Below are 16315 nucleotides of genomic sequence, written 5' to 3'. Positions count from 1 at the left end.
AAATGAGACATTAAATATATAAATGTTAAATTTATTTGTATACATGTATTTACACATTTGTATATTTATTTATTCATTCAAATATTTATTTACTTATTTGTTCATTCACACATTTATTTATAATTTTGTTTATTTATATGTATATATACTTTTATTTATCCATAGTATAACTTGCTGCAGCAGAATAAATGAATCTGTCATCTCCATCCATCAAAAGTCAGGGAGTGGGTTAAAGCCTCTGATTGGTGAATGAAAATAAATTTAACATTTATATATTTAGTATCTCATTTAATTTGTCATTTATTTACTTATGGTGACAATTAAGCATTAAATTATATAATGTATTCATTTATTTAGGCATTTTATTATATAATTATATATTATTAAGCAACCAATTATATATATTTTTTATCTTTTAACTTGGTCATTTTATTATATAATTATATATTTATTATATAATTATTTATGAATTTATATTCAGCCCTTAAAACCCTCCACAGACAAGACATACAGTAGGCTAACTGTTGATAAAATGTGTTCCATCAGGACATTGACTGTGGTCTGAATTGCGGGACATGGTTGCTACACTGCCCTCTGCTGGTCAACAAGAATAACTGGACTGCAAATACTATATCATCATTGCATCAATGTAGAAGACACTCAGTGAAAAAAAGACAAACACCAATAATGTTTAACATAATTTATATTTATTTTCTTTTGAACAAAATGTTAATAAATGTATTTGTTTTACGTCCAAAAAAGATCATGACTCGTAGGACGCATTTTATAAATAATTTCATCCAAGTCTTTTGTAGAAAAAAAAGAAAGTAAATTAGCAAACTAAAGCATCTCTAGTATGACAATATGACAACTTTATCATAATTTTTTCTCTATATTTGAACCCTTTTCTCAATTCAAGCTTCATTTTTTTATATATTTTTCTCAAGACCTCTTTATCTCATCTTTTTAACATCCAACTTAGTCCTACTCATCAACTCACACCACTGCTTTAGACAACAGAAAAATGCGGCAAAAATCTCAAAAAACAGACAAAAACCAAGGAGGCAAACAGAAAACACAGTGAGATTCCAACAGTGGGGGGGTGGGGGAGGTAGGAGGGGAGGCAGGGACAGGGGGCAGGGGCATCTTGGGATCCCACATCCTCAGGACATATTTACAACAGAAAGGACAAGGAGGGGGGTTGGGGGGGGGGGGGGGGCATCTGCATAGATCCACAGGACTCAGATCATGAACAGCTAGAGATCGAAGGGACGGAGTACAAGTGTGGGCCTATTACATCCGCTGCTGTCTTCAAGGGAATGTAGTTCTGTTCTCGTTGAGGGAAACAAACGAACAAAACAACACATCACACAAGAATATCAAGCAAAAGGGATCAGAGAGTAAACTGGGGGTTGGGAAGGGGAGGGAGAGGGGCTAAAGTCTAAGAACTGCAACTTCGAAATCCAGAGGCAAGCATAGACTTGACTTCCATCCCACTCTGATGTGTGTGTGAAGAGCAAATCGATGGTCGTTACGTGATGTGAGGTGAGGTAAGGTCAAACTGTTAATGGGGGAGGGGGGGCACTGATACCATGTTTTCACAGCCAAGAACAATTTGGAGGTGAAAACAAGTGCTAAAGTTAAAAGTCCAGTCTGTCTTCAACTGATCGTTACAGGCAACTAGCCTGGGTTAGGGTTACGTTCTGCTTCAGTGCAGAGATTTAGAACCTTCTGTGATTTGATTTGCCTTCATTTTTGGTATATCACTAGTTGCTCTTGGTATCAGATTTTAGTATTGGATAAATCTTTTCTTTTTCTGTCCAATCTCAGTGCATTCCTCGCTAAAAAGGGGGAGTTAAAACACCTCTTAAAGGTGCAGTAAGTCGAATTTAGTGGCATCTAGTGGAACAGACTTGCAAAAATGGAATATAATGTTTATAAGTATGTCTTAATTAGTGTATAATCACCTGAAAATATGAATTGTTATGTTTTAGCTTAAAATGAGCCCTTTATATCTTCATAGGGAGCAGGCCCTCTTCCATGGAACCCAACATGTTCTAGTAGCCCAGAACAGACAACCCAAACACTGGCTCTAGAGGAGAGGGTTTTTCACATTTTTTTGCGAATTTCACAGCCACCTTAGGTTCTCCCACATGCTTGGAAGAGGAGGGGGAGGGGTATTCAGTTGGTTGCCATCTGCAACCTCACCGCTAGATGCCACTAAAATCCTACGCACTGGTCCTTTAATCCCTGCGCGATCACGTGTCAATGTGCACTTTACTAGCAGCAGACAGCAAAAAACAGAACAAAATCGGATGGATCAGCCCTTGAAAACTCCTCACACTCCTCACACGCTGACACTAACACAGCCCTTTGCTAGTCTGTGAAAGATAGCGGTTGATCAGCTCGTCTAAGGGTGATTTGAGAGTCGACGGATTGATTGATTGATTGATTGATCGACTGACTGGCTGGCTGCTCACTTGCACCCACTCTACGATACCGAAAAGCCAACAGCAGTGAAGATGCCACAAAGTAGGACACTAACACTGGCTGTGTGTGTGTTTTTTTTCTATATTGCTCCATTGCCAGTATCTGCCTCAGTGGGCCAGCGCAGCAGAGAGGCACTCGAAGATTTGGGGCCTCATTTATCAAACCGGACGTAGACCAAGTTCTAAATGTGTGCGTAGGAACTGTCCATAAGTACAAGAAAATGGGTATTTATCAAAGAAGCACATGCACATCTTCACACAATGAACAATGATAAATCTCACCTGTAATACCCAATCTGCTTGTGCATGCACGGGCTCATTTACATACAGAAATACCCCATAATGCTAAATATGATCAAGCACATCCCTTTAAAAGTCCCAGCAGCCTTAATGTAGAGTTACTTGTTGAAACTGAGAAAAACAAAGACGAAAAAATCAGAGAGAATGAGATTAAGATATCAAAGTGTCCCTTGCTCATAATTAGTCATTACGAGAGGATGTGGTTAGGCTACCTACAGTCTGAAGGTGTGTTTGGTTGAAAGAATATTGCACCTGCTGTAAATATACTATATAATGTCAAACTTACTCTCCATGAACGTTTTATAGCTGAGAACCCAAGATCACCATAGTTCTAAATGTAAATCTATTATTCGACATTTCCACATGTGACTTGTCCAAAGATAAATAAATATAGATACAGTATGAGAAGAGGGAAAAAAATATTTCACTTTATGTGATGATCAAATAATGAATTGCATACACAAAATAGATATTGGAAACTGTACCACTTCCATGTAATTCATGGATTATGAATTTGCTTTAATTGTTGTAACAGAAAAAAACCTATTAAAAATGAATGGTACAGAAACATAACAGGTCTTTATTAATGCAGATTGATTCCGACTGAATGTCACTGACAGATCCTCTGGATCATTCATATGGAGCCAAATAAGCTCAGCAATGCATCGCTGGAGAAACTAGACGAAATAAAAACATTAACGGCATAATTTTACTGACAGCACAGACTTCAGGAACCACAGTTTAGTTTCAGTTACACTTACATGGTTGATAGTAGAGTTGGTTTGTGTGGATTACACCTGTGAACCTGTGCATGGTCAGGAGTGGTTCTAAATGTGCACGCATTCTCAAGCATACGCACGGTCTAATCATGAAACTGTGTATACGCACGGTTCATAAATGAGGCCCCTGGTGTTTTGGCTTCATGCGGCTGTCCTCTGTTCAGTAGGTAGCAAGCGCAACTACTTTCCCTGGGTTGTCCCTGCAGTCTCATGAACAACAACTCTAAATACTAACTGTGGCATTAAGACAAGCTGCCTGACACCAACACTACCATATGAGGTAATCTTGACACTTTAGAAACCACATCCACCCATCCAGGAGCACTGCCTGGCATCTCATCCCTAAAGACAGCTAAACTCTAAGCTCAGCATCAACTCCTGCAACATCCTGCAGTAATAAGCAGAACCGCCACTACCTTTGCAACCTCATCACTCCTAACTTGCTCAATGGCCCAACAAGTTAGAAGAGAAAGCGAGCCAGTCTCAGAGCACTTAAGGTCCTAAAATGTGTAGGCATGTACCGTCGTAAGGGGTGGAAAAAAGGTCTAGTTGGACGAAATACAAGCTGAACATTAGAATATAGAAGAATCACATACATTTTGTTTTCAGAGAAACAAGACCCACATGAATGATGGATGAGCTAGTCCTGGCAGGCCCCTCGAGCAACATCACATACAAGGTAGTAAGAAGATGCTTCTAAGGTGATGGAGAGTAGGAAGTGGAGTACAGTTGATATGTCAAAACATTCTGGCACCTGAAAAAAATGCAGCAAAAATCTAAAGGTAATGATGAGTGAGAGCGCACACTCCATCGATGTCCATTTTTCCTCTGACGTGCCATCCATACACACACCGAAAACGTCAGGAAGGGGAAGGGAGAGGGTGGAGGGAAGGAAGGGAGGAAGGAGAGGAGAGGAGGGACAATATGCTAGAAAACATTTGGATGGAATAGAAACAATGAGCAGGTTTCAAGTGGCAAGAGGTCAGTTCTTTAGAGGGGTGGTTCTCAAACATCTCGGTTCGGTTGATGTCCAATCCCAGCACCCTTAGCTCCAGTTAAAAGCCCTCCCACTTCCTGTGGTTGATGGTTCATCTGCGGCAGATTGTAGAGGCATTTCCAGCATGTCAATGCCAGATGTGTCCCTGGCAGCCATGACATTGTAAAAGCCATAATCCTCTTTGTAAAAGCAACATCCTTCTTTACAAGCTCCAGCCTTGATTCAACCCCAAGGTTCATTCCTCGTTAGAAGCACTCTCCTCTGGCGAGAAAATGGCAGCCACGCCCACCAACGTAGAATTATGGGAGGCTGAAATGATGATGACAGTGTGTAGGAGGACGAGGGCCAGCAGGCAGATCTTCAGTCGCCCGCTGCACAGTCTCGGGGTGGCGGCGGAGGTGACCGTGGCCCCCTCGGGTTGGCAGGAAGAAGCAGTCCTTTTTAGCGTCCCGCCTGAGGGGTTGTCCATTTTGGAGTCCCATCGGACGTCGCAGCACTCCGCCTCACTGTCTGATGGATGATCTCTCAAGAGCCCTGAGGAAGAGATAACACAAGGGTAAGAATGTTGTATTCATCCATTTATAAAAAGGGTCAAGGTAATTTTGTTTTTTGACAAGTGATATATGAAAATAAATAAAAATACTTTCTGAATGAAGCTGGCAATAACAAATATTTGATCCTTGACTCCTGTAGCTTTTATTATCTTCAAATACAGTTTCCATATAATTTTCTACACAAATAACAGAAAAGCATCTGATTATACCTTTAGATCAGGGAGAGCATTATACTGTCGGTAACTTTGGTCAGTAGTGTTGCAGCTATTTAAAGCCACACTTCATGACATTTGAAAGAAAAAATAACACATTCACACACAAACTAACAGTTGAATTCATAAGCAATAAAACAAACTCTTGCTCACTTTATACACTCAGGAGTTTTGCTGTTACAGCCTTACCTGGTCTGGTATGAGCAGTAGTTTATGGTGGCTGATATTAGCAAACTTTAGATATTGCTGTATAACAGTTCTGATTCAGTTTGCTGACTTTATGACTTTTTTCTACTGTTACACTGTGTGTGGTTAAGTTTAGGCAACAAAAGCACTTTGGTTAAGGTTAGGGAAAGATCATGGTTTTAGTTAAATGTTACAGTAATAAAGTAAACATAGGGTTAAGTTTTGTCACTGTTGACTTTTTCAATATTTAAGACAAGACAAAGTCTTGTGAGTACCCAAACATACCCATAAAAATGCTAATCATGTTTTAGTTGTTACGAGCAGATATTGTATTACAATAGTGGATATTGTAGAAAACAGCAAATAAAATAGGTTGTCAGTGAACGCTTTACAAATACATTTGTGAACGTTTTGCATCTTGGCTTATATGTTCATTAAAAACTTTTCTTGAGGTACTTCGAGCAGTATTATAATTTCTCCCAAAACATATTTGCTTTTGCAAATTAGTATTATGTAAATGTCATTTCAAAAAAAAGAAAGAAAAATATATAAAAATCTAATATTGACATAAAACAGTTCTGCTTATTGATTGAAACATTGCCCACAATAGTGTAATACAATCGTAATAATATATTAAAAGGGATGAATACCATTGTATAAACAGTTTAGTAAAATATTTTCTGATTCACAAATTTATATTGTCTCATATTATATATCATCACATCGAACAACCTTACTGATTTGCTTTAGTTCCATTAAAAGGCTAATATCAGCCTGATAAATAACCAAACTGTTACAGTACAAGTATAATCTAATATAGCCATTTCTTCAGGAGAAATGACAGAATTAACTGGAAGTAGGCCATCTCAATGAAGCCTGAAAAACAGTTCCAGTTAAGTGGAAAACACCATCTGTTAATAACAATAAATCTAATTAGCCCTGAATTGTTTGATGGCAGTGCAGTGATGGTTATTGCACTGATACTGGCCGTCCTGTTGGACATCCTTCAGTGCTGGACCTCAGTACGAAACTCTAATCACGACATGGAGGGCCAGACCAGACACAGTGACCCTCGGCTGAACTCAAATTAAAGTCCACGACCACACAGAGAGTGACGCACCACTGCATCACTTGATGACCCTGGAAGTCTTACTTGCCCGTGAGTATAAGGAGCTGTCACTGCGCTCATCTGTACAGGGGACACTAGACTGCTGAGGGAAAACCTCTCACTGAGGTGAGAGCAGTTGAAGGATGATGAGAGCAGATCTAGGACAAATTCTCTATCATGGATAAGGCTTGGTCCTAGACTGAAAAGGAATTGAAAATGACCCAAACTTTGTATTTAAAGGCATTAAAGCTTTCCACAATGGCAGACAGAATATGTCTTTGGCAAAACAAAGCATTGACGTCATTGACTGATCAAAAATCCCTCAAAATAATTCTCAGATGATGCAGTTATGTTGCCCAGCTCTCCAACATAACTTGTTTGCTGGCATATGGCCAGTGTCTGCTCCTCTGAAGTAGAGCTCTTGGTGATTACTACTATTGTATAAACTGCAGTAAATATTGAGAGACAGGCCAAATTCAATTCATCAATGCATTGTTAAAATGTCCTTGCCTGAGCTTGGCTGTGCTCAAACACACCACTAGATGTCATCAGAAAGCCTTTAGAAACACCTCACTGTTTTCTTGGAGGGATACCATCCAGTCAATATGGAGATGCACATTTTGGGTGAATTAATACTGTGCACCCTTTTCACTAACATAAAATAAATCAGGAGGTTTTCTCTGAGGCAGCAGAGAATGCAAGGCCACACAAACACCCACACATGCAAACACACACAGTCCGCACTTCTCTGCTGCTGTTGTAAACAGGAAGTATTAACCTGTGCAGATGAAGCTGGGGCTGCCACCGTGGATCAGGTCGTCGTTATCGGGCAGGATGAACGGACAGCTCTGCTGGACCTCCAGGCAGTACTGGTAGCATGGTACCTTCTTCTGACAGGACTGCTGGGTGGTGGGGAAATACTGAGCACACAGCCAGGGCTTATAGGCCGTCTGAGGAGGAAGAAGAGGAGACAAAATTACATACTTAGATGCTGGTTCATGATCATGATAATTTGATAATTACTTTCTCGCTTAATCACATAATGTTTGGTCTAGCCTGCTAACATTTGCTAGCACTGAACAAAAAGTACAGCTTAAGATGATGGGAATGTCATTAGTTTTGCAAATATTTGGTCATAAACCAAATTACTGGACAAACTATAAAGTTGATAATGGTGCTACATCAAAAGTTAGGGAATCACCAAAGTTATTAAAATTCATCCTGAGGGGAACATGAATGACTGTGCCAAATTTCATGACAATCCCTCCAGTAGTTGTATTGTTAATATACTGTCATCTCTAGAGCCATATGGCCAGCATTGCTAAAAGTTCCCATTTCCCAAGGTGATGTCTTCAAATAGCTGTTTTGTCTGACCAGCAGTCCAAAACCCAAAGACATTTAAGAAAAGCAGCTATTCCCCACATATAAAAGCTGCATTTTCGCATGAAAACAATTAGTCAATCATCAAAATTGTTGGTGATTAATTTTCTGTCCATCAATTAATCTTTTAATTGTCTAATTGTTTCAGCTCTACACAACACAGCTATGTTTATCCAAGCATTTTTAATTTACTTCGCTATGTTTGACCAGGTGAGGACAGTACTATCCGAATCAAAAACTGTCACTACATAACCTCACCGAATTCAAGTTTCCGTCCTCCTCCAAGTTAAATTTGCTGTAGTTCACTGGGAGGCAGGATGTAATACAAAATGCAGACTTATGTGCATAAGGAGACAGATGGTGACTTCTAATAGCCGAAGCCTCAGGCTTGGCAAGCTTAGCAAAACAAAATGAACCAAGGGCAAACCGCAGACTGGATTCATTCTCATTTTATCTATTTCTTCATGTGTTTCTTACAGGGATTAACACAGGAGAAGGGAAATTACAGCAAAGAGCAGAGACAATCCATCATACAGAGACTGTAATCAAATTTGTTTAGACCTCCCTTTGCACCCAAAATCTCTAACTGGGAGGCTGAAGATCAGATCTCAGATCATCAGAACTCTGTATAACAAAAAAAGCCTGTGAATTGATGTGACTTTTGCTACAGTGGTTGGTTGCTTGGCACCGTATAAAATTAATAGAAGGGGCTACAAGCAAATAAAAATGAACAACAAAGTCAAGTAAATAATTTTATGAGAAACTACAGAGGAATACATGACCCCTCTTGGTTTACTAGGTACCAATATTAAAAATTACAGCCTGACTGACACTGGATTTATAAGGCCAAAACTGATATTGATATTTGAAAGTTAAAAAATTTAGTTTTTCATCATAAGCAAACATTTTTGATAAGGATCCGCTCAATTTGGTTATTAAACATCTGTTAAAGATATATACTGAGAGGAACATTTTAATGTTGACATGTAGCTAATATATTAGTACATTTTTAAAAGTAAACTACAATGGAAATTGCATGTATAGTGTATTTTTTAGAACTATAAAGACAAATACAACAATAATATAAAGTTGAGATCAGAAAAAATAGACTTAACTGTATAAAATGCAGTGTTTACTGTAGAACCAACCAAATATTATGAATACTACATAGATTTTTGATAGTTAAATGAGATTAAGAGTCTACAGTCATGCTAATGGCTCATTGAGGCTGTACTTATGCTAGCCGTAGACAAATTTCCAATGTTGGAGTAAAATCATGAGAGTTTTGTTAGAGCTGTGGTGTGCTCCTGTCATCTTGATTGTTTGGTGTAAGGTGGTCATAAAACTCAGTCCGAGCTGTCTTAAGTCAGTCTTTTTCTCATCTTGATGTTGCAATAAAATCAAACTTGTTTAATATTATTGGAAGTTTTTAGCCTTGGCTCATGCAAATAGTAAAATTCATTGACTGAACGTTGTCAACAACCAATAGGTGTGCTCTCTCCAGCACCAAACAGGAAGCAGCAATCTGGGTAGATAGTAAACATGGTGGGGACTCTGAGGAGGCGCAGGAACGTGAACCAGTCTTGGTTCTCTTGGACTGTGGAAAAGGAGGATAAACTGGTAGAGTTGTGGAGTGAACGAGAGTGTCTCTTTGACGTGTCCTCCCATTTGTACCACGATAGAGTGGAGAAGGAAAAAAAGTGGACAGAAATTGCTGCAGCCCTGGTTTTTCAGAACAAACCGCTGCACACACAAGGGTAGCTGTTGCCAAAAGCTGCTTCTGTTTCTGCTTCACTATTCAACAGTTCTTCTTCTTGTAAATTTCTACCAGAAGCAGGATGGGAAATAATCTCAAAAGGAATCTAGTTGTAGTCTTCCAAATAGGGACCCTGCAAGATCCTCAGTCTTTGCATCTGTAACTAAAAACTCAGTGACTTATGACACATTGTCTTTAGATGTGAGAGGGTGTCAGACTTTAGCCTTTTAAAATCTTTTCAGTCTTCTTGTGTATGGCAGGCATTAGATACAGCAGCGCTTTGAGCTAAATGCTTACACCAGCATACTAACATGATCACAATGACAAGGCTAACATGTTGACATTTAGCAGGTATACTGTAATGTTTACCATATTAATTTAGCATGTTAGCATGCTAACATTGGCTAATTAGCACTAAACACAAAGTACAATTGAGGCTGATGGGATTTTGAAGGTATTTGATCATAAATCTATTTATTTATTATTATTTTGGACAAATTGAGAGATTTTTTGACCAAAGTGGTTGACTGGGTGACCCCAAGACACTGCCATACTAGAGCCAAGCTGATAGCTTGGCTAAAATGCTTGTCAACAGTTACTATGCAAGCAACAGAAAAGAGTTTCCCAACCATTATTTATGTCAACAGCTTTCTTTTTACCTATTGGCCAACATACAGTACATAACCTACATAAAAACATGCCAATCCCAACATATGCGTGATAAGCGGAAACTGACTGATAATATTGGCCCAGCTCATCTATCAGTCACAATCTAGATGTCACATGTTCTGAGTCTTAGCAAGGCTAAAGAGTTTTCAGAGTTCATGAGTGAACACATGTCACACTGTGTCTTCAAACAATGGCAGGTCAGAGCATGTGCACAGCAAAGCAATGCCTCATCATGTGCAACCCACACAAGGTTAGTCTTCTATTGTCAACATCTGCAAGTTGGACTGCTTACGTCATGGCAGCTCCTATCAGTCCACTGTGTTTCCTGTAATCGGATGGCAATACAGTGTATTGTCACCTATTGTCTTGTCAGTAAATGAGCGCAAGGGAAAGGTCTGCCCATTAAACCATAGAAGAAATGTACCGCTATTAAGTGATGAAAGGTGTTAGGAGAGTCATTTGACTACCTGACAAATTCATGCAATAGAGGTACAACAGCCCTTTCCAAGTCATGAATCACAGACAAAACAAACCATTAGCAACAATCACCTTATTACCAAGAGGGAGAATACTAAAATGTTAAGCATTAACAGTTTTCCATATTTAAAGGTAGTATCTTACAATAAACATGATCAGATATTACGCCAATAAAATTACATTTGGTTTCAAATCTTAAGTTTTTCTCAAATTTACATTTTTGCAATTGTCATTAAGAATTTAACAGTTAATCTGCTTCTGCCATCATATTGTAAAACCTCTGACTAGTGCACTGAAGTACATGACATCATCTTTTTTCATCTGAAACCTACCCGCTTCAAACCAGTGAGAAAAAAGTACAAATGAAGACATCTTTCAAGCGAAATAACCTGAACTGTCCCAACTTTGGCAGATAATTTTGTGCTTATGTAGGACCTTATTGCTCACAGCCAGAAGACATTTGAGAAAATAGGTTCTCGGGGCCTTTGAAGTGATAATAGGAGACATTTTGATTTTGTTAAATTACACTCAGGATCTCCAAAAGGATAAAAAGGTAAATCTTCTGCCCCTCCTCCAACCTCCCATGCATTTCCAAATACTGGGATATCATATGTGTTTCCTGTTTCCAAAGATAACAAACACTGCAAAGGCAATTATAATAATTATAATAATCTGATTAAGGTGATGGTGATGAGGGTGATAATAATGAGAACAGTGTGGACCCACATGCTTTGTAAAATCAAATATATTCCAGACACGTATGACTTCATGTTGTTACTGTAAGTTTCTAGAATATACTGCACTGTAGGGGTTAAATGCTCCAACCTGCTTTCCAGGAAATACACTCATCCTTCAAAAAAAAAATAAAATAAAAAAGGTCAAGACTTTTTGTTTTGTTTTTGTGCTTTAATGGCAGATCTGTCTCCATTTTAATCCAGGTTTTGCTCGAGGTGCAGGGTGCAAAAAATGTTTTTCTGAGGATATTCTGTAATAATAAACATGTTCATTCAAATCATGGCAACTACACCTCTTTGTATGTTGGAGAGTAATTTGGATAAATCACACTGACAGTTTAATTCCCATGATCCTCTGCTTTTGGAAGCAGTGTTCTTGCCGTGGAGAGACTGAGGGCTGAATGTGTAGAGAAGAAACTGGCTCAAGGCTGAGATAAAATCACACAGATCATTGATTACATTTGTGTTTTAAGAGTTTGGGGTATTCTGTCGGAGTCGGAGGTGTTAAATCCGCGACTGAGGATTTTCAGCGTGGCGGCTTCCTGTCAGTGCAAATGGCTGTTGTTTCATTCGCGATGATTTAGCATAAATTCTTGCCAGCGGTGAGATAATCCGTCTAGGGATGCCGCGGCTATCAAAAGAGAACCAAAACAATACGATCACAGTCAGACAGGAAATCTGGGTCCTCCTGAAGATGTATGCTGGCAGTTGCCAAGGTAACGGCTTTTTCTGCTTTTCATTAGAGCTCAATGGGTACTGCCCCACTCTCTGTTGGTTTTCTGTTTCTGTGAACGTGTGTGTGTGTGTGTGCATGTTTAAGTGTGCAACCAGGTCTGTGTGTGTGCATGTGCTCAGCGTGAAAAGGGAAGCGTATGAGTGCAAATTGAGTTAGTCAGGAAGCAGGCCTGGAGTCTGATTTGATCAGTCTAATGTGTGATCAGTGTGAATGGGAACCTGGCACTCAAAAAGCCTCTGTCACCATGCAGCTTAGTCTGCTTCGGACAATTTACTGAAGCACAGAGACACAGGCAGGAAAGACACCAAACTGGCAACTGTTTTCACAAGGACTACAGCCTGCAGCTGATTCCAGCCCCAGGCTGGCTTTTTGCACACACTGCATCCCTCTTAACCTCCCCCCTTAAGGTGTTACATCTGTCAACACTTAAAATCTCCAATTTCAATTAGAAATCAAGGAGATGGTGGCCCTGATGTTTTGGACATTTACATTAACACAGAAATGTTAAATACGTCAATAAGACGTTTTCTCCCACTGCTTACATGCAAATCTTTTGAAGCCTAAAAATAACATAAAAAAATTAAGATTCAAACGCTGACGCTCTGGCAGATAAGTGTCAGCAGCGCTGGCATCTGAATTTCACCACAGTGATTACTATTATATAAGAGGCAGGCTGTAGAACAAGTCATGGACTGCGTCTTATTCTCTGTTGCACGCAGTCCTCATACTCTGGGGCCAACTGCTCCACCAGCAAGAACATACTGTTCAGAACTTTAGTTAAACAGATAAAGGAATTAGTTTGCACTTATTTTTTCTTCTATATTTTGTTAATTAACTTTAACTCCTCACAGCTTTTTGCACAGAAGCAGGTCCAGAAACCTCCCACTTTACTCCAGCCTGATCCACAGCTGATGCATTAAGGAGGTCTTAAACACTATTAAATGAAATTTGAATTCTCCTCATTTTCTGTGTAAGAAAAAAATAAACTGTGGTGATACTGCAGCAGCTTTTTGGAAAATAGCTAACTAATTAAAACAAGCCTCTGGGTGGTTAGGCAGTTACTGTACTGCACTACTGACTGGAGCACACCATAGCTCTGTACAGCCTGTGAACGTTGATACAAGATGTTTTTTTCCACCCCAGCGGGCCCACATAACCTTAACAACATTCAACCTGTCTTTCTTTCATGGGTCCAGTTGTGATGATGGAAAAACTGACTGTCAAAACTCACAGCAACGAGTAGTCCTGTAACCTCAACACTCCTTGTTGTTACCTGGGACTCAAATCACAACAAAGAGTGATGTACAGAGTCATAGAGTAACTAACAGGGTGCTCATATCACAGATAGGACCAAGCAGCGGCTGACAACATTGGCCCCTCAGATGTTTAGGTGCTGTCGGAGTAAAGTGATAAACTATTCCAATCATAAACTAGTGACATTGTCAGTCTGAACCAAACATTCACATTCTCTGGAGAACACTAATGTAGTGGTGGTCTTGCGATACCTGACAATCGGAGATCTCTGGGGGTCTGGGGATTTCTAAATGCACAGTAGTTGCTAGAACAGCGGCGAGAACGGCCACTAACACACCTGTGCCCTTTATATTTTGTCAAGGACACACCTTACCAGAAATGATGCCCCCCCTTCATTCTCCTCCGTAGTGAATGCATGTCACTGCCTCAATATGAAGGGCCGCCCTAAAGACTTTGGATTGGTTCTGAAATTAAAAACTTTCATATAGTTTCCACTCAGTTTTAACAACATAACCTGAGAGATTGTCCTCAGTCTCTATGAGCGAAGCCTTTAAGGACTGATCTGTGAGTCTAACATGGGTGGGGGGGGGGGGGTGCTGTCATTGCAGAAAAATCAACAAAACTTACATTTCTTCTTTTTGATAATTACAATTCTCACACACGTACAAGTCAAAACAAACAACAAGGAGATTCACACTGATTTCTTACCAAACATTCATTTTAATTTCAGTTTGACTTTGATGCTTCTAGTTTGTGTTTCTGCTCAGCACAAAAAAAAAAAAAAATAATTGGCAGGTTGGAAAATGTGGATCTGATGCCTTCAGGGGGGGTTTTCTGCCTGTGTGCTGTCATGTAGCATCAATCAATCCGAGAGCGAAAAACATTCTCAAATTGAATTGTGGAGTGTGTGTGTGTGTGTGTGTGTGTGTGTGTGTGTGTGTGTGTGTGTGTGTGTGTGTGTGTGTAGAGTGGTCACACTATTTCATAATGTATGATGTTGCACCCAGCATGTTATCTATACTAACGTGTAAAAGGATGAGGCGAATTACCGAGCGATTGTGATGCTAGATATAATATAAACCGGCAACCACAGAGAGAAATATCACATTTATGATGTAATGAGATGACCCTCGTTTAATACTACAAAGAATTTCTCTCTGCTTGGCTTCAGGGGGGATCCACAGCTCAGCTCAGATGGATTACACACCCCCCCTGTGATTTTTTGTGTTGTAAAACGGGGTCAGTTTTGGTCATTCAACGAGCATTCAGCAGCTCACAGAAAGCGGCCGTCAGAAGCTGACAGCTCCTGTAAATCTGACATGCAAAGCAACTCTTCCTCCATTCTGCTTCGCCCTGGCGCAGGGCTTCCCCTCACCACTCCCCATTCACATGCCTGTCAGCGGACACAGAGAGGGCTGTGGGAGAGCTTGTCTGCAGACAAGAGGAACCACTGAGCTGCAGAGAAGTATAAACGCTCGCTCAATATTTATTCAGTAGCAGCAGCGAGGAAAAACCACCACTATGAGCAAATGTCAAATAGCGGGATGATTTAGCCAAATTTTCCTCTTAACACAAGTAACGGTGTTTAACATTGTTGAGAATTCTGGCTGTTGCTGACATTGATCGTACAAAACAACCCGGACCTTGAAGCATGACTGGAACTAGATGAGGAACAAGATAAGAAACTAAAACTGGAATTATTCCCAAGCAGCACTGCAACATAAAATCATTGACAGAAACATTCAACAGCAACCAGAACTTTTCTGACATCACTTTGCCACAAAGGTCATCGCTGAATTTCTATTAGTATCAGCTCATTGAACATTAATTCATTTTGTAAGAAAAAAAAACTACAATTACCTGCTGTAATTTAAAATATAGGCTATTTGCTGTCAGTTTGAACTCTCAAGTAAGACTGGACAAATAGTATAGTGCTGACTCCATGATGTATCTGACCACTTTCAAATCTTCACAATTTTTCTCTTTGTTTTATTGCTTGATTATTTTATTTTATTAAATGTCAAAGGAGAGATTTTGTTTCCACTGATGATCTTCCTGCTTTTTCACAGAATTTCCCATTGCGATAAGAATAAAATACTGATGAGAAACAAAATGTATTTTCTTTAATTGACATGAATGTGAATATTCCAGCATTAAATACTGGCTACGATGTAAATATGAAATCACACAGCCTCACAGCATTAGTCTGGTGATGTTCTATATTTTTCTTAATCTACATATTCTCTTATTAAATCATACATCAAGACCAAAACCAACCAGTATTGTGTGTGTATCCAAAGCCTGATTTATTTTATTCCTCTGTGCCAAAGAGCTCCATTGTCCAAAAACTATTAAAAACACATCAGTAAGCCACACTGTTGCACTGGGTGACATGCTCCTTCATTAACACACACGCACTGTAGTTTATTTGTCTCACTCCTAAATACACTGTCATGTCCTGCTCCTATGAATACTTAATGCAAAATGTGTATTAATCCACAGCTGAAAATAGCACTATTTCCTCTTGTTTGAGTAATGTTTGCTAAAAACTACAGTACCCAGCTGTTTTAGGAAACAGCCAAGAAGCTCTAAATGCTAATTTAGTAGAATCACCTGTGTATTTATTATTATAATGTATGTACAGTGATGTAAGCAGAAGTCATAAAACTGCGAGTTTTGCCGAT

At 39.4% G+C, this 16315-nt stretch overlaps 1 protein-coding gene across 1 annotated transcript in view; it reads right to left on the bottom strand.

Annotated features, from left to right (window-relative positions):
• Positions 1-746: 746 nt before the first annotated feature.
• The window catches only part of nalf1 (NALCN channel auxiliary factor 1), a 34540-nt gene continuing 18971 nt past the window's right edge, over positions 747-16315 (bottom strand). Inside the window, exons 2-3 of the mRNA XM_044345422.1 lie at positions 7404-7575; positions 747-5099 (exon numbers count right to left, since the gene is read on the bottom strand). Coding sequence (XP_044201357.1) covers positions 4801-5099; positions 7404-7575 — 471 coding nt within the window. The 3' untranslated portion in view covers positions 747-4800. The remainder of the gene's footprint in view (positions 5100-7403; positions 7576-16315) is intronic.

This window comes from Thunnus albacares, chromosome 24, assembly GCF_914725855.1.
Source record: "Thunnus albacares chromosome 24, fThuAlb1.1, whole genome shotgun sequence".
In the NCBI taxonomy this organism is placed as follows: Eukaryota; Metazoa; Chordata; class Actinopteri; order Scombriformes; family Scombridae; genus Thunnus; species Thunnus albacares.
Note: the sequence above shows the minus strand (reverse complement) of the source record. Positions and strands in the feature narration are given on the sequence as shown.